Raw genomic sequence first — 23,224 nt, forward strand, 5'->3', positions numbered from 1 at the left:
GCCAGGGTTAGAATTCTCTCCTTTTCCTGTACTGCCTTTTTGAAAAGGCAGTATATAGCATAGTTTGGCGGAGGGGTTTTGATGACAGTAATGTCGCATTTCTTTTGTGTTTGGGAAGGCGTTTGGATTATCGAACTATACCTGAACAGAATGATGTTTGTTTTTTGATTCCCTCCTTTTTTATTTGGATAGTACTGGAATGGCTTGGAATGGGATGGATTACAAGGATAACTTACAGAATGACGGCCCAAGCAAAGCACAGATATTACAAGATAGACAGCGCCTGCGGGTTATGGATATATACAAACAGAGCTGTGAATTGAAATTCTCGAGGGTGCAAAAGAATAGGTCTATTCGCTTTTTGTGGCTTGTATCCTGTATGTCTATAGTACCTATGTGCATATATATATACATGTCTTGATGTGAGATGCAAAACCCCAGAACATGATGAAGCCAAAGTTGCCTACCCATAAACAGAACTTGGTCTAATCAAACCAAATCAACTGATCCATGACCAATATACAAAACCCCATCCTTTCCTTTCTTTCTATTTTACTTCTGTACTGTACTCAAAATTCGTCATTGATGCCGGCCTCCTTCTCAGCGGCTTTCCTCTTCTTATTAGTATCTATCCACCACTTGTGAGACTCTTCAGTCCCCGTCCACTCGCCCTCATCGTTGATCTCATCCCACGGCTTAGGACTCAATATATAGTGAATGTTCTTCACCTCGTCGTCCCTCCAGATCTGGGCGTGCACGCCATCCCAGCGCAGCGTCTTGAGCGCATTATACGTATAAGGCAGCGGGACCCAGCGGCCGCGGTATAAATCAGACAGCAGCGACTGGTCGGCGAAATCCATGTTGACGGCGTCGGCCTCCATGTGGGCGAGGATCTGGTCGTAGAGCGCGGCGGACGGGTTGACGACCTGCAGGCCGCCGTTCATAAAGCCCAGTGGGCCGACGGCAGGGTCTGCGCCGACGGTTTGTGCAGTATCGGGGTCTGAGTGTTGGGATGTGAAGGCGCAGTTTTGGGGGATCCAGTTTTTGGGGTAGTGAGGTTTGCGGAGGGGGTTGCAGACGCAGGCGTGGCCGGCGGCGAAGACGCGCTTGGAGGAGGAAGAAGAAGATGTGTTTTCGCCGGATTCGTGGATTTGGGGGTCGTCGAGGGGGAGGTCCATGAGTTCGTCCATGTTGCGGAGGACGAGCATGTCGGAGTCGAGCTGGACGATGCGGGAGTACTGGGTGAGGGAGAAGGGCACGAGCTTGCTCCAGCAGTCGTAGAAGCGCGGGTCGTTGGAGTAGTCCTTTCCGTTGGTGGGGAGGATGTAGTCGATGCGCTGGGAGGGGATGCCGCGAAGTTTGAGGGCGTCGTGGCCGGCTTGGGGGAAGGAGTCTGTGTAGAGGGCGACGAGGGGGTATTTTGAGCCTGCGGCGCGGAGGGAGTGGTTGAGGGTGAGGAGGCCGGGGAGGTAGGCGGTGTTGGTGATGAGGGTTGTCCAGACTGTTTTGATTGTATGGTGGTTAGTTTTTGTTTTGGTGATGTGTGGTTTGTTGGTGTTGAAGGTTTTGAGGGGACTGAGACTTGCCTTTGTCTGAGTCGACGGCTCGTTTCTTGTCTGCCATGATGACGGTTTGAGATCGGATATTAATCTGGAGGGATAGATTGGGACTGGACGAGTATCCGGTGAGCGAATTGAGTGGTTTGAGGGAGTTTGGATGCAGCGGCAGCGTTTGGCGCAAAGTTGATGCAATGGTGGTGATGGCGTATTAGTTATTAGGAATCGGCGGGGAGGTGGGGTAGCTTTTTTTATCTACTGTTTAAAGTGAGATTTTTGTTCGATGATGCCATTTGACGAGGGGCCGGGCAAGGGCCGGAAACTAAGAGACGGGCTAGGCCTTGAGATGGATTAGGGAATTTGACGTGGTGGAGTGGAGATGGATTTGATTGATTTATACGCATTTTTGAGGGATATCTCGATGTTGTGTAGAGATGAAGATGTGGGGATGGAGGTGGGATGGGAATAAGCATGTGATGAAAGAGTTTGATTAAAAGAGAGTTGATAAATAAGAGTGAATAATATAGTTACAGAAGAAGAGACAGAATGAAGAAATAAAATAAGCCTTATACAACAAAAACATGCTCCCTTATATACCCCTCCAATTAAACTTAACGACTCCAAAAGCATATCAACTCATGAGACGAAACTCAATAAAGGCGACTGCCACGGGTTAATTGCGACAGGTCCATCATCGTCTTCAGTCCACTTGTAGTCCTCAAGTGGTACGTCCTCGACGACCTGTTCCTCCTGGCTGTCGCAAGCCATGGGATACGGCCTCACATAATCCTTGCTGGAAAAGTTGATAGTGTTTGCAACTTTATAGACGCCCCAAATGTCCCAGGTCTCGGTAGGCGTTATTGCACGAAGCGGTAACGGTGTCGTCGGGGCGAGGGGAGGGCTGACGGGGACGAAACTCGGGGCGTATGGGCTGAGAGGCTGAGAGGAAGAGGTCCAGGATAATGAGCGAGGAGTGTTGCTGTTGTTTGTGTTTGTGTTTGTGTTTGTGTTTGTGTTGTTGCAGCAGCTAGCTAGACAGCGCTGGTTGACTGAATCGTACTGGTTGAACTTGAAATGCTCGTAGTCTGGCGACTGTTGAAATTGTCCGCTGTGTGAAGATGGTGATGGCATTCTCTCGTTGGGAGCCTCGATTGCCATGGATGTGGATTCATCAAACAGGCCGAGACCTGACGGCAAGTATTGATGTAGCTCAGGCGTCGCGGGTGGCAACGGTGACACTGGCTTTCCAGTTCCTAATCCTAGAGGCCCAGTCAGGGCTCGAACGTCTGCTCTTGGCCCGAGAGGAATCACGGCATCCTTCTCCAGTCGACCGCTGCCGTATAAGCCGACATAGTCGGGGCTGACCTCTGGATATTCAACTTCGCCCCGTGAATTCACTCTCTCCTTGGGTCGCAACTGGTGGAACATGACTGACGCAGACGCCCGCAGAGTCGGATTCTGCTGCGCCATGGCCTCCAGCTCGCTCATTTGCACTCCCGCCTCGACAACCGCCCAGGCCGCTGCCGAGGGGGGTCTGTTGGAGAGCTCCGTTTCGGATAAGTACCCACAGGAGATGGCCAGTGTTACGAAGAGCGACCAGACGTCTTGTTTCGTGGTTAGGGGATATGTATCGACGTACGTCTCCGGAGCCTTGTAATAAGTTTTATTTATGTCGGTTATAGCGAGGGGTTGGGCGAGGGCAAAGTCTGTGAGCTGAAAGTGGAAGCCTGGTCCGCTGGCCTCGACGAGGATGTTGGTGGGTTTGATGTTTCGGTGGGACAGGCCTTCTTCTTGGAGGTAGGTGAGTGCAGAGAGCATCTGGATGGTCAAGTAGTAGAAGGCGGATGTTTTCAAGTTTAGATCGTATTGTAGAGGGATGAGTGCGCGGAGGTTGCTTGGTTTCGGGGGGATGACGAGGAGTGCCATTCTGGGTCGGACGAGGGCGTAAAGGATGGGAACAATGTTGCGCTGTAGGATTCCGGATCAGCCTAGTTTAGAGATGGATTTCTATTAGAAAATTGAGATGTAGCATAACTAACATGTCTAACTTTCTTGATGGCGGCAATCTCGTGCTTCAGCCGCTCTCCTTGTGCTGGTGTTGAAATGTCGAGCTTTTTGATGGCTACCATGTTGTCCAGCTTTTTGTCGTAGGCGCCGTATATTTGGCCATGAGTACCGCTTCCAAACAATTTGAGGCCCATGAAACCCTCTGAGAGGATTGCGGATGTCAGTTTGTCGCCCATGGCTACTTTGGATTGGAGGGTCGTGTTGCTCTGTTGGCGAGTGGTGATTAATCAAGAGCGAGGGGATGAGAGAACTGCACGAGATGAATGGAGCCAGACTCTTTTCCATTGGCAGCGCGGGTTCCTCTTATACGGTCAAGAGAATGAGACAGTTCATAATATTCATCCTCTTATTCAAGTACTAAAATAAGGCGAGGATTAAAACAAGGCGGTGGTGGCCGCTGCAGTTTGCATATTAATCGGGGTCGTATATTAGTATTGTCTTATATTAGTCCTCTCCACGAGCACGCAAACATGCAGTAATACCAGCCAAACCATCATGGTTGCAAAACGCTCTTGACCGGTGACAGGGATTCTGTGCTTCTCATAGCCTAGTTGTCTCATTGCAAGCCGCGTCTTTTGTTGTTAAATCACCCAATCACACGGTGGTCGACACCGCTAGAAGCTCATCCCGCCTGGCAACAAAAAAAGCAAAGAAAGGCTCTCATGCGCAAGCAGCTGCCGTGTGACGGGCTGAGAGACGGCTACTGGACACATCCTATGCGCCAAGACCGCGCCATCTTTAAGCCATTCATCAAAAATTGAGAAACATGCCGGGGGGCGGATCGCTTGACGTGTCATATCTCAATCTGCCCACGGTTCATGAGCCAAGAGATGAGCAGTTCGGCAGACGAACGATGTGGTCGGTCTTTGGTTCCTGTTGTATCGCCTTTTGGGGATGCTTGATTCGTTGGAGATAAGATGATCTTGAGATGGTCGCGAAGATGGAAGATTCTCCGCCTGTAACATTGGAGCATCACGTCTCGGCTGCACGGCAGATGCAGAGCCTGGATCCAAATAGCCACTTTGATGTGATTGGGTGTGACATTGCTCACCGAATGCAAGGGAGAGTGGGTTAGAATATAATAGAAAGAAAGATAGCCAGCATCAGACTCGGAAGCCCATCCGCGGCCCGTCCCGGTCTTGGAGCCTTCAGATACTGTGTCCCGTATACTTTGTATAATGATTTATGACTGGGAGAAACCTTCCATAAGGTTCCTCTACAAATCGTAGCACGAGAGAAACTCAATACCAAGTGCCCAGAAAGCTGAGGTGGAGAGTCCGCGGAGGATTCTGCTGACAGGGGAGAGTATGGTTGTGCAACAGTACCTGCACTAGCTTCCCTCAGCCGCATTAAACCTGGTAAGACAATTCGGTTGCGGTCTGGCTCTCTTAAGATGATCATTCTTTTCTTTCCTTTTTTCTTTCTGTGCCGTCCCCCCTTACAGTGCTGAGGGTCGGATCATTATAGTAATAGGATTGTTTGCTGCGGCGGCAGTGACGGGCCTCCTTTTGTCTTGCATGTAAGGGGTGGAAATCATTGGTGTGCGCGCGTTCAACCAGGTGTTTGGACTTTGAGAGCTGAAATGACGTTTGGAAGTGAGCTGAGAACTGAGGCGGGGGATTCTGCCTGACATTCATCGTTTTGACTCGTCAGATTTCTTTGTCTTCGGGTTGTCTCTCTGGGGAAACGATGGGGTGGGATTCAATGATATGTCACATGTGCTCCGTAGATTGAAATGTCGTGAATGATCTTCTGTTGACTTTTATGTCGTTGCGCCGGTAATGTTTTCAGGATATGTTTGCTGATTTGAGCACCATCTTTTCACTGCTATGACCTGTCTGTAGACGCATGCGTTCGAGGACCACATCAGCCTCAGTTGTAAGCATAGGCTTTGGAGAGCAATTTATAGCTGAGCTTATCACGAAGGCTAAACCAGATTCTTCAAGGAAATGCCATAGAATATAGTGCTATATATGGTTTTTGTACCTTTATACACACAATGCTCTTTTACAAGTTGATGTAAATGTTCAAAAGTGGATATATGCTCATCGTAGTATGTGCCGAGCCAAGACTCTGAGCATTTCAATGATCCTAGCTTTTGCGTTTCCCCAATACTAAAACTATATTTGGCACAAAATACATCACTGCCAATCACTACTGTTTCTCCCATTGAGTGACACAGTATCTTTATTCTGAGCCTGATATCTATCTGTGCGACAGATTTCCGCAATGTCTTGTGCATAATAACTGATATCTCTGAAAGTTAGAAGCGACGTAGTACTAGTGATGAACCATTATGCAGTGTCCGCAGTGTGATTTAATAGCCTATCAGCAACATCTTTTGATGCAAAGAGCTTCTATGGTTCACTCATGGAGATTTTCTAGACCAAAGCACTGTTATTGAGTCGCGGGCGCAGCTATATCAGGCACCGCCAAGCTCACAAATACGGGTATCAAGCTCTGACTCGAGTTAGCACGCGGCTAGTATGCAGACTGTGCATTACGGCATCTAGATATACGCTCCGCAAGAGATCTACCTGGCACCTATAAGCGAACTGCAGCCTGAAGATCTGATACGCGTGCCGTCTGTGGAGTTTGATGCAAGAATAACGAGAAATGTCCGTGCTGTGAAGATGCCGAGAAGACAAGGCATGAAGGTTATTCTGGCAGTCAAGGCCGGATGGACTTGGAGAAGTGGGATCTAGGCCCATTCACAGGGCTTTATGCAGGTAGTATTTGACTTGGACTTGGGTTCTTTGTTAAATAAGGGTGTCAATTTGACGTTTCAATCAAGAAAATTTCCATTACAAAGGGCCCAGGCGTGTCTTTTTCTTTAATGTTTGGGAAAGGTAGTGCGTGGTAGAGATGAGATACGGGTATCAATATTGAAAGTTTACCCAGCTTGTGCTCTACCACTCGGCATGGCAGATGCAGCTGTGCTTATCATACAGATTACCATGCCCAGTACGAAACTTACAAAATAAAGAATTATTGGAAATGAAGTAAAACTTTGTCGTATGTGCTGGGCGATGTGAGGATGAGTCTTGATGAGTCGCCATGTGCATTATAACTGATGGAGGTTAGGTTGGTGTATTAATGGGAATATGTACACGCATCACAGGAATAATACGGCCGAGCTTCCTGAATTGGCATGCCGCAATATGAAGAACGGAAAAGCATTTGGAATCACGAAAGGCTCTAGAATGTACTGTAAAGATAAGAAAAGGAAGAAAAGAAGATGGAAGAGAAAAGAACATTGGAAGCCGAATGCCTGTAGAAGATGCAGGTTGACAGGGAACATTGAAGGTCACCGAGACACGTGGGCTGGGCAGGATCTTGATCCAAAGTGATTACAGTAAGCCGACATGACATGGGCATGGGCGGGAACCTTGTCGGGACGGAGACTCCGTATCTCGCACTGCCGTTTTTAGGAGCGTTCTAGTTTATTCGACGGAGGACAGAGCACGGCTGGCCTGAACTCGGTCGTACTCGTATGTAGGAGTGGAATGAAGTGTTATGGACGGAGTAATAATGTTTGAGAGTACGGAGTAAGTAATGTCCTGTAGGTACTGTGAGATCTGGGTTTAGTTTGCAAAAGGGAACCTAGAAAAGAGAAGAGGGGGAAGATGGGATAGTCCCGTGGATTTACCCGTTTGGTCGTGTGATGGATGGACAGACACGAGGCGGTGAAGCTGCTGCGTTGTTGTGCATTATTGCAGTTGGTTGATTACAGTACATAAGAACATATAGTAACTCAGTAAGAAAAGGAAGAATCGTTGATGGCGGCTAAACATTAATACCCAAGAAACAGAGGAGAGCAGAGCAAGACAAAAACAAAGACCGAGACTCAGACAGATCCAAAGAGCTTGGCCAAGAAAACAAGGGTTCAGGGCGCTGGCGGATCCCCGTCAGATTTCCCAACGCCGGAATCTCGGAGATGTGCCGGCGGCTGGTCCAAGCGCAAAGGTTGGTTAGTACAGTAGCTAGTTGGGCTCAGTTGGATTGAATTGGCTGCCGTTGCGTGGCTGTTTGCTTTTCAGGAACGCTCCCCAACGAATTGCGGTGTCTTGGATTTGGGGCCCAGCCAACGTTGGGATGGGATGGGAGGAGATAAAGGCAGAGAGATATGGAACAGATAGACAGATAGAGAGAGATACGGAACAGATAAAGAGAGACAAGATCTTGATTCACAGCAACTCGGTCCTCGTAAGCAGATTCATCAACGTCTGATGGATGCATGCACTCGTACAGTAGCTGTGCCCGAACAAGCCAACCCAGAAGCTGGCACAGGCCTCCATGACCATTTTCGCACACGCAATCACGCATGCACCAGCTGATGACCGTCTGTCTGTCTGTCTGTCTGTCTGTATGTACATGCATGCACGCACTTGGGCGAGAGACGAAAAGGAATGGAAAGGAAAAAAGCAATACTAATGCCATGGCTCGTTCCGGCTCGGCACTCGCGGACTTTTCTCCTCCGCCCATCCATAACAAGAGGTTTGCACGATTGAGGATGAGTCCATATGATGCGAAAAGAGTATTACACTCAATCCCATTAATCGTTTGCGGAATGGTTGAATACATTCGCAGCCAAAGCAGCAGTTCGTAAGGTACTCCATTCTCTTCCCAAGCCAAGCAAGCCAAGCATCGGTGAAGTCGCTCCGCTGCATGGAAGAGTCAATGCAATGGATCAATGGATTCCTGCTTGGCCCCCCCCCCCCCTTCTGTAGCTTCAATCTGTAGGTGAGTCCAGCGCCCAGCTCCACCTAGGCAGCACCGATTCACAGGGGGGCTGTGCTAGTTGGAAGCCCAGGCCGAGGGGGCTAAAAGGCTCCAGCGCTAACATTGAAGCTGCTGGACAAGACAAGCTGGAAGCTCGGATTGCCTCCCCTTGGACCACTTTTTGGCTTCCCGGCTCCTCAACAGCTTTTACTCGTGTGCCCCTCGTTTCTGCTACGAAGGTACCCATTGCCGCCAGCAAAATTGTACGGACGAGGGAAGTAGCCGGCTAGCGATAGCCCCCGAAGCGCCCCCGCCCCGGAAACGGCCCACCGGCCGGCTCGACGGGTGCGTATTCGTAAAGGCCAGGGTCCCAGTTGGGCTTGTACTTGGAGCATCTCCAACTTTGTTGAGTTTTGAAGCTTCTCTGCAGTGTCAGGTATGTACCAGTATGGCTTGCTGGAGGTATCCATTCTCCGCTTAATCGCACTGCCGAACGGGGTAAGAATTCAAGGGGGGGAAACTCTCTCTCCATGCCATTCTGTCCTGTACCGTGAATCTTCTCTCATGCTATTCGCTTTTGGGTCATGCCACCAAAAGCCCGTTTGGCGTCCTCCTTTCCTCAATCCGCTGCACCGCTTGTTTCTTTGGTTCCCGCCTTCGTAGGTTGCGTATAAGTAACTGCCGGCATCGCCATTCCTCTCTTCCCCCCTCTTCCCTCTTGTAAAGTTTCACTCTTCTTCTTCTTACTCTGTCTCCCTCTCTCTTTTTGCTTTAGCATTCCATCCATCTGTTCCCATCTCAGCGCCGTTTTAGTCCCGACTTGATTGTTGCGTGTGACTCTTTTCCAACATCCATCTACATTCACCATTGCCGACATCCGCAATCCATACATACACATACATACATCTTCAAGCATCAAACATCATGTCTCGCGTTACCGCTCCCGTCGCAAAGCTTTCTCGCGCCCTCAGCTCATCAGCCGCCCGCGCCGCAAACCCGCTGCTCGACGCTTCCACTTACAATGCCGGCGCCGTGCTGATGCCAAAGTACGCCGAGCTGCTGCGCAACCGAAGAAGCACCATTGAGCTGTCCGAGGTACGTTCATGTCACACTCAATCTCTCTTCTCTCCATTCTCCAAGATAAATCAAAAAGCGCTAACAATTCTCCTTTTCCAGTCTCGAACCCTCACCACAACCCACCGCCCGACTCCCCAGCCCTCCATCGCCAACCGCGCAAAGCCTCTCATGCAGACCTTCTCCAGCTCTGCCTCATCCGCAACTCCCTCCTCCCACCTCGACGCCGCCGTCCTCCCCGGCCTCGCCAGCCTCTCCTCGTCAACTTCCTTCGCGGATGTTCTCCCTCGCATGCCTCTGCTCCCGGACAACTACGCCGCCGCGCATCCCGCCCCGGCTGCTGACTTGCCCGTCTCCATTGCCAGCTCGTCCATTGTCGCAGTCAACCCCGACACGGTCCTCCCCGCGACGCCGCTGTCTTCATTAAGTGGTGTTTTGGACACCATTGAGCTCAAGTTTGTGCATGAGGAGCCTGCTGCCGTGGCGCAGGACGAGGGCCAGAGCCAGGGCATGATTCGGGATCTGTGGAAGGGTATGGTTGAGGATGTTTTCGGGTCAAATCAACCGATTCGCAAATCAAACTGAAACCCATCCGTCTTTTTTTTAAATCATGTACAACGCATTTGTTTTTTTCATGCTGCATTTTCTTTTTGCTTGTATGAATCTTTTTTTTTATGAGCTGTTGCTTCGTTGAACACATTGGTCATGAAGACAGGCCATCCCAAAAAGGCATTATGAAAGCCGTGGACAGACAGAGTCAGAGTCCCCTCGTTATGAAACCGAGATATATAGGAAATTTTAATCAAAACATCTTCATTGCATCATTGCATTATCTAAACTACTGGTGCCAATTCGCGATAACCATTCTGTGATTGATCTCCATCGTACTTATTCTCCGCATGCCCGATGGTCAGCTTTCAACATATCAAATCATGAATCAATGTAGCGAAAAACAAGGCCTTATTTTCTTGACAAACTATCGGCGTCGACATCTAATGCTCGACGCCGATATGCTGACTCTCCGGGGGATAGTAGCGCCTATATAACATCATTGCGCACAAAAAAAAAAGCGTCGTAGATTAGGTATCGTCTTCTCGTCCCGACAATCCCATCTTGTCCCCTTTCCACCATCAACTTGAGCTTCACACACACACATGATCTCTTTGCTCCACCGTCCTGGAATTGATCATGCGATCCGCAACCCACAACCGCCATCCATTATTATACACCGCCATCTCATCACCGTCTTCACGCCATCTCCGTTTTACCTCTTCTTGGCTGATGGCCTGGGCTTACACTCGTCGTTGTTAACGGGGTGCAGCATGACCTTGATGGGGTAGTTTTGCGTGTTGTGCTGGAAGCCCTTGCTCCAGTCGTAGCTAATGGCGTAGGCAAAGATGCTTCCCGTCTTGTTGAACGTCGTGGCCGTGATGCTGCCGCCCACGTTGGGGTAGCCCTTGAGACGGTGCTTGGCATCCTTGTCCCAGAAGTGGAACGTGCCGTCCGATCCCGCCGTGCTAAAGGTGCCGTGAACCGGGTGGAAAGAAATGTCGTTGACGGCGTGCACGTTGACCACGTTGTTGACGGCCGGGTCACGGTGGCACTTGAATGAAAAGTTGGATCTGGGTCATGTTAGCTATACACTCTCCCTGACAGGTATAACCACACAAAAAGAGTGCAATGGGGCTGCAACTTACGTAGAGTCCTTCTCCTCCACATACTGAATAGCGCAACGGCCCTCGATACTACCGATTGCGAAGCCCGTCGAGTCAGGGAAACAGCTGACGACTCTAGTCTGCCACTTAAGGGGGCTCTGCAGTGTCTTGTAGAATTTCGTGGGGTTTTTGAGGTCGACGACGTTGATGTACCGGTCGGCCGTGCCGACGACGAGCAGGTTCTGCTGCACGTCCATGGTGTAGACACGCTCCTGGCATGCCAGAGTGGCCGCAGGGCCTTGCTGCCGGAGGTCCCAGTACTTGACCGTCTTGTCCCACGAGCCGGAGACCACCATGGTGCCGCTGCCGCTGTCGAAGAAGCGCACGCTCCGTACAGGCTGGTCGTGTGTTCCGATGACAATGTCTTGCTGGGACGCCAGATCGCAGACCTTGACGTTCTTGTCTGCACCGGCGGAGGCTACCTTTGTTCCATCCTATTTTGGAGCACATTGTTAGTATTTCGCAATTTGACTGGATCATACATGTTCTCTCGCTTTCTCTCCATCTGTTGCCTTATCTCTTCTCTTCTTCCCCTCTGCTTCAGACGTCATAATATACCCTTGCTTACCTTTGAGAAATCGCACCCCAAAACAGGCTGGCTGTGCTCAAACGCGTGACGACCCTGGCTCTGGCCATTCTGGGCTATTTCGTAGATGCGGACCTTGTTGTCCCAGCTGGAGATTGCGAGGAAGTCGGGTCCGTTGGCGGCTGGCGAAAAGACGAGGTCCGAGATGCTGTCGGTCGGAGGATCGCTCAGCGCGACGTCCTGCTTCAAGTCGCCCACCGTGGTCGACGCCGAGGCGCTCGCCGCTGCGGAGCCGAACAGGGACATGATGTCGGATATCTAAATCGAGCGTCGGCAAGATTGCCAATCTCGATCGCGGAGTCGGTTTTCGAGTTTTTCAACTGTTTTTTTACCCTCGACGCCCAGGCGCGTAGCAGCGCGAGGTTCCCCGTCTCGTGGATTTCTTCGCCTTCTTCCTCGCCCTTGAATTAGACGGGCTGAAGGCTCGGGAGATGCTTTCGTCGCCAATATGTTCCCCGGCGGCGTCGCGCTTTTGGGAGGATTTATAGGCCAAAAGTTGCAGCTCCAGGCACGAAGGCAGCGACCTAGCATTTCTCAACGCGACGCTCGGATTGGCTCCCAGCCCGCAGGCAGTCGGAGACACAATCGATAACAGCATTGTACGGCATTGATGCATAAACCTACTGCTTTGTGCCCCACTAAAAATTCACCACTAGAAAAAAAAATTAGAGCTTGATGCAAAGAGTTTCTCTTTTTCTTCTTCTCTTCATCCCCCTTTGCTCAACAAATCGCCATTCGAAGCTTACAGACGGAGATGCTGCTCGTCAGCGTCTCGTGATATCTTCACGACCCAGGCTTTGGGAGAAAGTCCCCGGACGTCTCCTTTTCGGAGCATGCGGAAACGCGCCGCCATAGAAGCACTGCGGCTGACCTCCGCGCCTTGGCCCAGCTGAGGCATCTGGCCCTACCTGCTGCTAAATCCGTCTTTCGCGAGACATTTTGTCAACCCTGTTTTCTGCGCCTCTGGCCCCCATGGATGAAGATACGAGTCCGAGCTGGATGGTGTAGGGGCAGGGCCGCGGCGATGTCGAGCCGGAGATGGATGGTAGGCGGACGTTTTTTGGTGTCACGGCTGCGGTATCGGGTGCAGAGGATTTGTTGTCGAGGTCGATAGTTATGCGATTGCCCGGCGAAAGCTTGGTTACTCGATGGGGCCCATTCTTGATGCAAAGGGGGACCCGTCAATACCATGACGGTAATCCTGTTTTTTTTTTACACTCTGAAACTTCGCTGGAGGTTTTTTCTTCTCTTTCTAACTGGATGCCCTCATGGTGGAGATGGTCAGAAGCTCATATGATGATGACCAATATAGAGTCAAGCACCGAGTCAAGAAAATCTTGCCGTTGTGGATAAAAATATTTTAATGTCAACTGATAGGCTTCTGACAATTTTCACTTGATGAGGGCATTCATTGGTTGGGTTAGTTCATTCATAGATATCTAGTAGGCAGCTCATATTCTGGTCAAGCGGCCTAGATACTTGTTGTGGCTTCTCTACGGAGCACAGAGTATTACACTCGTATTGGCTGATATTGCCAAGGTAAATATAAGAAGCCTCGTAAACTGATTCGAATAAAGCCTGTCACCACAAAAGCTGTCGACTGCGCCAAGCGACACAAGAGTACGAGTATTCGGCACAGCGCCGAGACACTCCCCTGTCACCAGCCCATCATCTGTCAGCTCTCACAAAACTGCCACGAGAGGACAAGAACGAGATGAGATGAGAAATAAAAAAGTCTTCAGTACTACAGAATCCTGCCAAGCCAAGCCCACTCCGGCCAACCTACAGACACTAACATCCAACTCGCAACGGCCGCCAAATGGGCGATCAGTCTTGAAATTACAACATCTTGGCGCCGTCTGTCTTTTCCCCCTAACTAACGCGGGCTAAGTGTGTGACAGGAAATGCCAGAAGCTTGCCGGAAGCGGCTACGGATTGTAGATCGGGGGTCAGCTTTTGGAGCTGTTCCTGCTTTCTGCGCTTCTTTCAATATTAACCGGCCCTGGCCATTACAGTATTTAGTATCGCTTTCCGCGCTGGCTAAGATGTGGGACTTGTGGCTAATACAGTACGAATTCAATATTGTCATCAGTATCACTTGACAAGTGGAGGACAGAAAAATCGCGACCGAGAAGATTTCGAGCACCCGCAAGTTAAATCATACGCCTACAAAAAGAATCACTACTATATTTACATTTCCTTATTAACTACTACTAAATCTATATTTTTCTAATAAATGCTACTAAACCTATATTTTTTTTTAGTAACTACTACTAAATCTATATTTTTTAGTAACTGCTAATTATATCGTAAAGTCTGGGTGCTGGTGAATTAGGCGTTGCCCTACAAAAGCACTACTCGATGAGTTGATTAGTTGCATATATTTCTGAATGTATGGTGCCTATTTATTTTGCGGTCTTGCTTTTTCTGACTCCGCTTGCTTGGATAGCCCATCTAATAGTTACCCATTTGGCTGTTCCACTTCTGGCTCTAGATTTGTTTGTACCCCTAGCAGTGCAGTAGTATCTTGGAATAGAAGTTTCCTCTGTTTTTTTGGTGGCCTGCTCTGTGATACTTTATGGCGTCATAATTCTCCAACTTGTCCAATACAATATAAATTCCTCTCAAACCACAACACCGCAATACTCTCAAACTCCAGGTAGTCATAAGCGACGAGGGTATTCTTGATTCTTGGGATTTATATCACCAGTTGCAAGGAATCTCATCCATTCCTCAAACGTGTGGTTGATACGTATCGGTTGGCCTCGCTCATCAAGTGCCCATTTTCTTGTATACATGCCCCTATACGGCCACGAATCTTGTCGCACGGTCTTTCCGAATTTTTGGAGATGGCTGCTTTAGTGTTAGAATATCTACCAGCTGTGAGTAAGTCAAGGAGAACTTACGCATAGTTTAGATATAATAGATATCCGTATTGAATGAAAGAGCCGATGATGGAGATTATAAGGAGAACTTCGTGCCACGAACATCCTTTTGGCCAGAGGGCAAAGTAGACGATAGCACTGGAGATTATGGTAACATAGCCTTGGAAATTAGGATAAGCATGACGGTATTCTCTAATGAGTTCCTGCTCGAGTTAGAACTTGAGCAGTGATTGTAGGACAGCTTAATAATGGCTTACCTCAACGTCGCTCCCATAGTTCTCTGGCAAGAAGTAATTTAACCGGCTTGCAACAAACGTCCAGTAAACAACCTCCCATCGCCAGCCTTGAATCTTGGGCCCAACCCAGAGGAAGCTTAAGATAGATGGGCCCCAGCGAGGAAAGCTAGACACCAATAACCCGCAGATGATGTCCCAAACTGAATAAAGACTAATCTTCCCTTGGCTGAAGTAGACAACACAAATACTAGTGGTGCTAATGACGTAAACGTGTCCAAAGGTAGTGAAAATTGAGGAGAAAAGATACATTCGGGCGTAGATGGGGATAATCAGCAAAAGTACAATGCGCACCAAGTCGCGGAAGGCGATTTGAGAATGAAGCGGCGTCGTGTCAAGTACCGGGACTGTCCCTGCAGTAGATAATTCAGGCATCTCAGTTGAAGTGGAAGCCATCTTTGACGTTCATAAATAGAGGAAACGCGGTAGGGCTCTCTATCTCAACGCTAGGTTTGCAGCTTGGTTCTTCCACGTTTCTTAAGATCGCCAGGATATGGCAGGTGCGGGGTTTCTTTGCTTCAACTCAGATAAAAAATGTTGGGCGCTTCGACTCGAGTTACTGGTCCGCTTAGAAGCCTTGCATAGAGGGACGTGTCACAGCAGCTGCAAGGGTGAAGAGGGTTCCCTACATCGTTGTAAGGCCTCAAAGCTCGAATAAGGCTCTTTCTTAGGTTTTTGGGGGTCAGGGCTGTGGTAGAGGAAGCCTATTGCTCTATAAGAGGAGAGACTTTGCAAGTCATGCGTGAGGGCGATGATACAAATGTAATTCTCTAGTGGGAGAGGTTCAGGGTGTCTAGGAGTGGCTATGGAGTATGTCTCAAAGCGGCGCATCGTTGGCTTGAACAGTCTTGGCTATATAGGTTGTATGAATAGATGATTTGTTCTCGGGATTATCTTCTGGTTCTTCTGTTGGGCCGGGTTCCGTTCCTTTCTCAGAGCCATGTTCCGTTCCATTGTCGAGTTCATCAAAGGATTTGGGCATTTTTCTCGTTCGGGTTTGTGGCCGCAGTAGAATTAAGGGAGTGCTAGTAGAGGCAAGGCGCTCATTATGGTGGTTGGGGAAAGGAGTCGTCTTCGTATGCGAGTGTTCGGGTGTCAAACCCCTACGCGTAATGAAAGTGAACGCAGGTGAGAGCTTCGGCGCATCATCAACCGATCCTGACGTTCTCTCGAATGGATTTGAGGAAGGGTATATACTCCGTAGAGGAAGAATGTAGACTAATAGACAACTGGCTGCGGTTGACACTGTACTAGCCACAGTACGCTATACATTGCTCCGTGCGAAAAGAGATCCTAAACTAATATAACCGGACGCTTATTTCGGGTTTCGCTGTAGCATGCTGTTAGTCGTGGTACCTGGTCTGGCATCCTACGGGAAATGTCTCTAGAGCACGAAACCCTGTCAGCTTCGCCCAACATTTCATTCCGTGAATCGTCCTTTTCCGTGGGCTTGGCTGTCTCGTCGTAGCATCAAGCAACCATGCCCAATCTGCCAGTCAGAAGCAAAACATGGCTTTTCCCCCCTCACTTTAAAAAATAAAAGCAGCAAATCGCCGTTCACGCCGACCCTCCACCTGAAATCCTTCCAGCTTCCACCAAAAATGCGCCACCATGCAACCCAGACACAAACAAGCAAACGGTGCCTGAATCCTGTCAAAGAAAACCCCCCTAGCTGCTTGCTTGGCCTCCCCTCCCCTCCCCTAGTCAGTTCACCATCCAACCCTTCCCGATAGCGGGTTTCACTTCTTCCCTCCTCCCTGGGCCCTGCTTCTCTTTTTTTCTCGCGGTTAAATGTACCTACATACGCGGGAAATATTGGCATGGGCTTGACGGCTCCTTAGCTCAGTTTTGTGAGGAACTAGGCTCTGTGATGGGCAGCGAGCTAAAAAAAAAAAATCCCCAGCTTGGCTTGGAACGGTGTTAGCCCCCCCTTGTTTGCGTTGGGGGTAACATCGCGCATCGTGAGTGGAAGACCGGGTCGAGTCAAGTATGGGGGAAGCCAGAGAGTGAGAGCCGATGTGATTTCGTCCTGCTGGGGGGGACCCTTCTTCCTTTGGCCTGCCGGCTTTCTGTGTGATGTATACCGTGTGATCCCGTAACAAGTTCCCCGATCTTCTTCTCTTTGTCGAGCAAAACACTCTCTCTTTTTCTCTCTTTTGTCTCATTGCAGAGCGAGTCTCTCTCTCCAAACTGTACTTTGTAGTTCTTCCCGCGTTTCCAAGATGAAGGCCCTCGTCCACATCTTCGTCTTCTTTTTCGCAGCCCTCGCGGCTTGCGCATCGTCCACCACCGGCAACATCACCGCTCTCCTCGACAGCCTGCCCAAGTGCTCCATCAATTGCATTGTCGACGGCGTAGCCGAAGACGGGTGTACGCTCACCGATCTCTCCTGCGGATGCTCCAAGGTCAATGAGCTCACGAAAATCGTGTCGCCGTGCCTCGCCAAGGCAAACTGCTCGCTCGAAGACATGACTCGTATGATTCCCCCCTCCCCTTTGGTCAACTCTCTATAAATATCATTGCATCGTGTTTTTTGTCTCCTAACACTTGGTTGTTATAACAAAAACAGAAGCTGCGTCCACTGTCGTCCAGTTTTGCGAATCTGCCGGGTTTCTCGTCAACAACACGTCGACCGATCCGGCTTCCACGACAGGCGCAGCGCCGGCAGCAACCACCACGTCGGGCGCCGGCCGATTTTCGGACGAAATCGGGTTGGCGTTCGCTGCCATTGGCGTGTTGTTGACGATGATGGTCTTGTAAACAGAGAGGGTTTGCTATAATGTTATCTGAGGAGGTTAGGAACGGCAATGGGAAAGGGCAAATCGAACGCTTGGAATTCAGAAATAACGCTCTTCAGGTAGAGCCATGCATTTGCTCAGCAACATGTATTGTACAACAATTGGCGGCTGTTTTCATGACAAGACTTGGCGTGTAAAGGAAACAGCTAAGCAGGAAACATATCTTATCATTCCAGGTTTTCTAGTAACAGCTGAAGAGCAGTTCTAGTCTAGCGTATCGTGTCATTATATCATCAAAGCATCTTTTCCCTCAAAGTTTTCCCCAAACGCACTAGGCTGTATCAAGGTCTAAACATTAAAAGAAGAAAAGGGGGACCAAAAAGGAATATGGAGGAGTTCGCAGGTGTAGTTTTGGTTTCGTCGTCGAAAGAAGATATTAGCCAGGTCCGAATCTGGCAAGGGCACCATAGTTGCCGCCGTCAAAGCTATCGTGAAGTCCGTCCAAGGCGTGGAATTGCGAAGCCAGCTTCATGCCTTCACGGCGCTGAGCCTCGACACGGCGCCAGTCCCACTCGTCATCATCTGTCAGGTTGACATCGCTCAGGTCTACCGATTCGTCGCCCAGATAGTTCTCGCCGCTCTGCCATCCACCAGGTCGAGGAGGCAGCAAGCCGGCGCCATTCAGCACGATGGCGGGGTGAACGGTAAAGCGGCCGACTTTGAAGACGTACTTGCTCATGGCGGTGGCATGGATCTTCTTCTCCCAGCCGCTGGTGGCATCCTTGTGGTCTCTGGTCCGGACGCGCCGGAAGTTGGGATCCAGCCACTCGGTAGGCCTGGCAGCGCCCTTGGGCATGAAGTAGCTGATGATGTAGAGCCACTTGCGGTCCCAGCAAGCCACCCGACTCCAGATCTCGTAGGACTGGTATGGTGAAATCTCCCGCTTGAAGCTGCACATGACGGAGCCCAGGGCGATGGCAAAGTTGCCCTTGACTGGCTGGCCGGTGCGCGGGTCAAGGACGAGCCTTGTCTTGAGGTTGTTGGACATGCTGCGGATGGGGTCTCGCAGCAGGTAGGCACAGAGGTGTGTTCGTGAAACGTCGAGGTCGGCGAAGTAGGTAGAGTTTGACTTGTGGAGGTTGTAATCGATCTCGAGCAGAGCCGCTTTGGTATCGGAGATCATGGGCTTGAAGAGGGCACGGGGCCCGAGTTTTTGTGATTTGCGAAAGACCATGTGGTAGAGCATGGCATAGAAGATGCGATACTATCGATTGAGCTCGGTCAGTCAGGATCCAGCGTCGGGAGTGAGAAGGGGTCACGTACAGTCCACGCAAGTGGGAGCGTCTTCCAGTTGAAGACGATGAACAGCAGCAGCAACACCCGCGATGTTCGGCCTGGGCCCGTCAGAAACGACTGCACCAAGGCAGGCCAGTTGATGCGCCAGGCAGCATAACCCATCGATCCGACGGCCACGGAAATGATGGGGATGGTCAAGGCGAACCCGCCAATCCTGGAGGACGACATGGCTCGCTCGTGATGGCGTCCACGCATGTCCCCTTTGCGAGAATCAGGATTTGGTGTTGCCTTGGGTTGAGGCGCGCGCATCGAGTTCGCGATCGATGACACTCAGGTGCCGAAAGGCGGTGCGGGACACTTTTGGGGGGTCGGGCAGCAGCAGCGCTCTAACAGTGCATCCAGCGGCTACTTCGAAATAGATGAAGCGGGCAATATGATATCGAAAACAGATCCCGCGTGCGTTTGTATAAAATCAAAATATCGAGGTGAATCTAGTGTCGCGCGTGGCTGGAATGCGACAAAGAGGCGCATGCACAAACGGGAGAGCTGCGATCCTGTATAGGCGAAAAATCCAGGAACCGAGCCTTTTTGAATGCAGGGGTTTGGCGCGGGCTTTTCGCTCGGCTCGGGTCCCGCTAGTGGTTTTTTTCGGTCAGCAGAAGACCACGAGCCGAGGTTCGCGTGAGAGAGGATAAGATGTTGGGGCTGATAAGACGAAAAAGCATATACTGAGGTGTGTGATGACGTGGATTAAATGCGCAGAGATGGGAGGAATTAAAAAAGATAAAGGGAAAGGGGGAAACGAAGAATAACAAGACTGATTCGAGAAAAAAAGGGTCTTTTTACTATTCGAGAAACCCAAGACACGGCATGGCAGTTGATTGTTTGTGCCTGCATGTTCCTTCATGCTCAGGGACCCGCACGCGCCTGTGAAACTGCATCATGCAAAACCCCGTGCCAGTAGCCGATCGCTGAGATGCGCAACTGCGTCAGCAAAAGAGGGGCTTGAAGCTTTGGTAACTTGCAGGCTGCATGAGATAATATGGAACATGGAGGGACGGCATCGACATGGCTGGCTGGCTGGGCATTGATTTGGTAGCACCTGATGCTTCTCTTTGGGCACGCATCGCCCAACAGAAACCAGCAAGCGCATTAACCTCCAGGTCTCCTTTTTTTCACATCTCGGCCCCCCTTTTCTCAGGATTATTGGTTGAGTGAGCATTTGAAGCCTGGGTTGTTCTGTATCGAAATCCTTTATCATTCCCGACTCCCTTCGCATAAAGGGCTGCCAGCGAAGCCCTCCTTTCCACGGCCGGGCGAGTAAGCGGCTGCCATGTGTATCCACTACGGCACGTCTACAGTAGAGCTCAAGGTTCACGATGTTGACTGGAGTTGGTGTGCGATAAGCAGTTAGACTGATGTCAGTCAGCTAGCTGTATGATATATCCCGTGGATACCAAATTGATTGCCAACATTAAACATAATCGACTTTGACGAGAGCTGTTGATATGGTAGGGCTGTTCGTATCAACACAGTCAAGACCATCCAAAACAATCCGTCCCGTTGCACCGGCTCAGATCAAGTACCACTTCATGAAACAAAACATGCGCATGAAAATAGCACGTGGAAAGGGCAGGCATTTATCGTAATCTCGGCATGAGATAAACGACCAGCCACTTAAATCCGGTGATGTCGGGCCCGCAGTTTCGGAGCCGGACTTGCTTCACGGACCCTGCTCCGTTCCTACCTACATTACTTATAAACAAAGTGCATCCTAATCCAGCCCACTACATACACCAGGAGGTATTCAATTGTAATAAAAATTCCAAATTCGTGACTTACACGCCGCTGAAGGATTCACTCAATGGTTTGGCTAAGACTCACTAGAGCCTTCGTGCAGCCCCTAACCTATAACCGAGAACGAGCATGTGGATCGACAGCGTTTGACTGTCAAATAACAATATTTTACCATATGATATTAGTTCAAATGATTATGAGAGTTGAGGATTGTCATGGGGGTCATGTCATCTGAGCAGAAGCCATCCGTGTGCTCTCAGTGTATATAAAGGACGCGGCAGTCTGCACTTTGTCATAGAATCATGATTGTCTATCAAATCCAAGGTGAATCCCACATCCCACCATGGCCCCTACATTCGATATCCCAAAAGAGTTCCAAGCAGATCTCACACTCGTCGACATCACAGACAAGCGTACAAGTGAAGAGATTCTCGATTCGCTTACCCAATACATCCCTGTCACCTCGGAAAAGAATGTCTGGGCATATTGGCATGCCGGCGTCGAGGCCATGCCCAAGTGGTGTCAGCACAATGTCATTGACTGGGTGCGCATTCTTGGTTCCGAATGGACCGTTCGCGTTCTAGATACGGTTCCTGGCTCGCCAAACCATGTTCTGAACTTTGTGTCTGCTGATCTTCTTCCAGAGACATTTATCAAAGGAACAATGAATGGCCCTTACACGGGCCAGCATTCAGCGGACTTTATTCGTGGTGCTCTGCTCTACACTCATGGCGGAGTGAATATGGATGTGGGCTGCATCTTGATCAGACACCTGGACCGAATTTGTTGGAATGAGCTTGAGGATCCGCATTCACCTTACCAAGTTGCTGTACCAATCATGTTTGGCCAAACTATAGCAAACCATTTTGTGGCTGCTCGTAGGGGTGACCCATTTATCCAACGATGGTAAGCAGTTCTGTACACCGTGGCTTGATAACACCCCTCATATCTTATTACAGGCATCAACTATTCACACACATTTGGAAAGGCCGCAATAGCCACGAGGGCATCTCAAATGACCCCCTCATTGCATTTTCAAAAGAAATCGGGTTTGAGCGGGCTTCTGAAGCCAACTTCACCTGGGACTTCAAAGTCTCACCCTTGACTCTTATGGAATACATCGCTCAAGTCGTCTGCTGGCAACGGCTTTGCATGCTTGAAGATGCCGGAGATGGCTTCAGTTGCTCTGACTACTGGCAAAAGCATATCTTCTGTTGGGACGTCCAAGCTGAGAATTGGGGTGGTGAAATGACTGTAGGTTTCGATGGGGCAGGTCAGAAGATGTACGACTTGCTATCACTCAAGCGTGATATTGATCTAGAGTCTGAAGAGTATAAGAAGGCATCTGAATTGGTGTGGAGACTCCTGACCAAATCTAGCATGCAGAAGATTACCCATGGCAAGAACTTGACTCATTCCGTGCATCTTGGGACTCTGTGGGATGAGAACCTGGGCAAGGACTGCGAAGAAGGGACGTTTGGAGAGTTGCTGAGGTACGGAACTGTGAGGTTTAGGCAGACAAGGGAGACTATTGTGCGCAAGGAGGCAACTAAGGCGAAGATGCTCCTTAAGAAGGGTGTTCTTGAGCCGTGAAAGGTGGAGCGTAGGAAGTTCTTGTAACGAAATAACTACGGCGGCATAATTCGTATAAGTACGAGTACTGGAAAGATATGAAAAAAAAGAAGGTCTTAGATAAAATGTGAAGAAATCTTGAATCATCTGGCCGTTTCTGGCCGTATTTATGATCTGTATTTCTGATCTGTATTAGTATACAAAAAAAAAAGCAACAGCTTTCGCTAATCCCGCGTTTCCCTCTCGATTCTTTCTTGAGCCGCGCTGTAATTGTGGCTAAATAACCTGCATCATCTGGAGAATTGCCAAAGTTGCCAACACTTTACGGTAGTTTCACGGTTGTGGAGTGCTTCTTTTTTTGAGAGATCTCGGGCAACCTTAAAGTTGGCTTTCATATGCATGTAAAGACTCTTTATCTCCACCTTTGATGGCTCTCTAAAGTTGATGCAATGTCAATGCGAGAGTTCAATTTCCGGGGAATCTCTAATGTTGTAAGCTTGTATGCGGTAAATTCTCCATAACGTACAATGCATGTTATTGTGCTGCATTTCTGGGAGATACGCGTATTTTAACAATGTCTTTCTGTAGGAGTTAGTTGAGGGATTCGAGTGACTAATCAACTTTGTATGATACTGTCAAGATCAACCATCCATATTATACTTGACAACACCAAAACTTGAGAGCTTTCTTAGGTGCCTTGAAAATGGCCGTCGTAGTGTTGAAGCGATAAGAACCAGTCACAGCTAATATATACAGGAGCCAACAACGGAAAATTCCCTGAGTGGTAGGAAGAATTCAAGAGGCTCTGGAAGCAAGTGAGCATCAAATTTAGCTACACACGTAAGTCTAGCGCTCAATTCGGCATGTTACCCCCACTCATATCCACTGAAGCCCTGGAAAATACAACCAGACGCGCGTCCCGT

General features: G+C 49.5%; 10 protein-coding genes across 10 annotated transcripts; 3 read left to right on the forward strand and 7 right to left on the reverse strand.

Annotated features, from left to right (window-relative positions):
* Positions 1 to 188: 188 nt before the first annotated feature.
* Positions 189 to 1,759, reverse strand: M431DRAFT_425986 (glycosyltransferase family 8 protein). The gene is made up of 2 exons (XM_024915066.1): positions 1,587 to 1,759; positions 189 to 1,501 (listed from the first exon to the last, which is right to left on the reverse strand). Exons 1-2 carry the CDS (start codon positions 1,621 to 1,623, stop codon positions 570 to 572), a joined length of 969 nt encoding a protein of 322 aa, XP_024774356.1. The 5' UTR covers positions 1,624 to 1,759; the 3' UTR covers positions 189 to 569.
* Positions 1,760 to 2,192: 433 nt separating this feature from the next.
* Positions 2,193 to 3,799, reverse strand: M431DRAFT_494905 (hypothetical protein; the record flags this gene model as incomplete). Its single annotated transcript, XM_024917299.1, has 2 exons — positions 2,193 to 3,524; positions 3,596 to 3,799. The coding sequence occupies 2 exons, from the start codon at positions 3,797 to 3,799 to the stop codon at positions 2,193 to 2,195; spliced, it is 1,536 nt and encodes a 511-aa protein (XP_024774357.1).
* Positions 3,800 to 5,403: 1,604 nt separating this feature from the next.
* Positions 5,404 to 5,971, reverse strand: M431DRAFT_426009 (hypothetical protein). Its single transcript, XM_024915067.1, has one exon. It carries the CDS (start codon positions 5,863 to 5,865, stop codon positions 5,551 to 5,553), a length of 315 nt encoding a protein of 104 aa, XP_024774358.1. The 5' UTR covers positions 5,866 to 5,971; the 3' UTR covers positions 5,404 to 5,550.
* Positions 5,972 to 9,269: 3,298 nt separating this feature from the next.
* M431DRAFT_85810 (hypothetical protein) lies at positions 9,270 to 10,004 on the forward strand (the record flags this gene model as incomplete). Its single annotated transcript, XM_024923602.1, has 2 exons — positions 9,270 to 9,440; positions 9,522 to 10,004. 2 exons carry the CDS (start codon positions 9,270 to 9,272, stop codon positions 10,002 to 10,004), a joined length of 654 nt encoding a protein of 217 aa, XP_024774359.1.
* A 226-nt stretch (positions 10,005 to 10,230) lies between these two features.
* Positions 10,231 to 12,276, reverse strand: M431DRAFT_519983 (hypothetical protein). Its single transcript, XM_024920410.1, has 3 exons — positions 11,703 to 12,276; positions 11,117 to 11,568; positions 10,231 to 11,041 (listed from the first exon to the last, which is right to left on the reverse strand). The coding sequence occupies exons 1-3, from the start codon at positions 11,964 to 11,966 to the stop codon at positions 10,684 to 10,686; spliced, it is 1,074 nt and encodes a 357-aa protein (XP_024774360.1). The 5' UTR covers positions 11,967 to 12,276; the 3' UTR covers positions 10,231 to 10,683.
* Positions 12,277 to 14,383: 2,107 nt separating this feature from the next.
* On the reverse strand, positions 14,384 to 15,294 carry M431DRAFT_494909 (hypothetical protein; the record flags this gene model as incomplete). The annotated part of the gene is made up of 3 exons (XM_024917300.1): positions 14,384 to 14,573; positions 14,627 to 14,808; positions 14,863 to 15,294. 3 exons carry the CDS (start codon positions 15,292 to 15,294, stop codon positions 14,384 to 14,386), a joined length of 804 nt encoding a protein of 267 aa, XP_024774361.1.
* A 421-nt stretch (positions 15,295 to 15,715) lies between these two features.
* M431DRAFT_86254 (hypothetical protein) lies at positions 15,716 to 16,066 on the reverse strand (the record flags this gene model as incomplete). Its single annotated transcript, XM_024923654.1, has 1 exon — positions 15,716 to 16,066. A coding segment is annotated over one exon (351 nt), but the record flags the coding sequence as incomplete, so codon positions are not given.
* An 854-nt stretch (positions 16,067 to 16,920) lies between these two features.
* Positions 16,921 to 17,865, forward strand: M431DRAFT_426066 (hypothetical protein). The gene is made up of 2 exons (XM_024915068.1): positions 16,921 to 17,373; positions 17,468 to 17,865. The coding sequence occupies exons 1-2, from the start codon at positions 17,121 to 17,123 to the stop codon at positions 17,656 to 17,658; spliced, it is 444 nt and encodes a 147-aa protein (XP_024774363.1). The 5' UTR covers positions 16,921 to 17,120; the 3' UTR covers positions 17,659 to 17,865.
* A 207-nt stretch (positions 17,866 to 18,072) lies between these two features.
* On the reverse strand, positions 18,073 to 19,160 carry M431DRAFT_84414 (hypothetical protein; the record flags this gene model as incomplete). Its single annotated transcript, XM_024923429.1, has 2 exons — positions 18,073 to 18,900; positions 18,960 to 19,160. The coding sequence occupies 2 exons, from the start codon at positions 19,158 to 19,160 to the stop codon at positions 18,073 to 18,075; spliced, it is 1,029 nt and encodes a 342-aa protein (XP_024774364.1).
* A 1,892-nt stretch (positions 19,161 to 21,052) lies between these two features.
* M431DRAFT_115536 (hypothetical protein) lies at positions 21,053 to 22,322 on the forward strand (the record flags this gene model as incomplete). The annotated part of the gene is made up of 2 exons (XM_024911936.1): positions 21,053 to 21,635; positions 21,689 to 22,322. Exons 1-2 carry the CDS (start codon positions 21,073 to 21,075, stop codon positions 22,320 to 22,322), a joined length of 1,197 nt encoding a protein of 398 aa, XP_024774365.1. The 5' UTR covers positions 21,053 to 21,072.
* Between the last annotated feature and the right edge of the window lie 902 nt (positions 22,323 to 23,224).

Source organism: Trichoderma harzianum (genome assembly GCF_003025095.1).
Source record: "Trichoderma harzianum CBS 226.95 unplaced genomic scaffold M431scaffold_6, whole genome shotgun sequence".
In the NCBI taxonomy this organism is placed as follows: domain Eukaryota; kingdom Fungi; phylum Ascomycota; class Sordariomycetes; order Hypocreales; family Hypocreaceae; genus Trichoderma; species Trichoderma harzianum.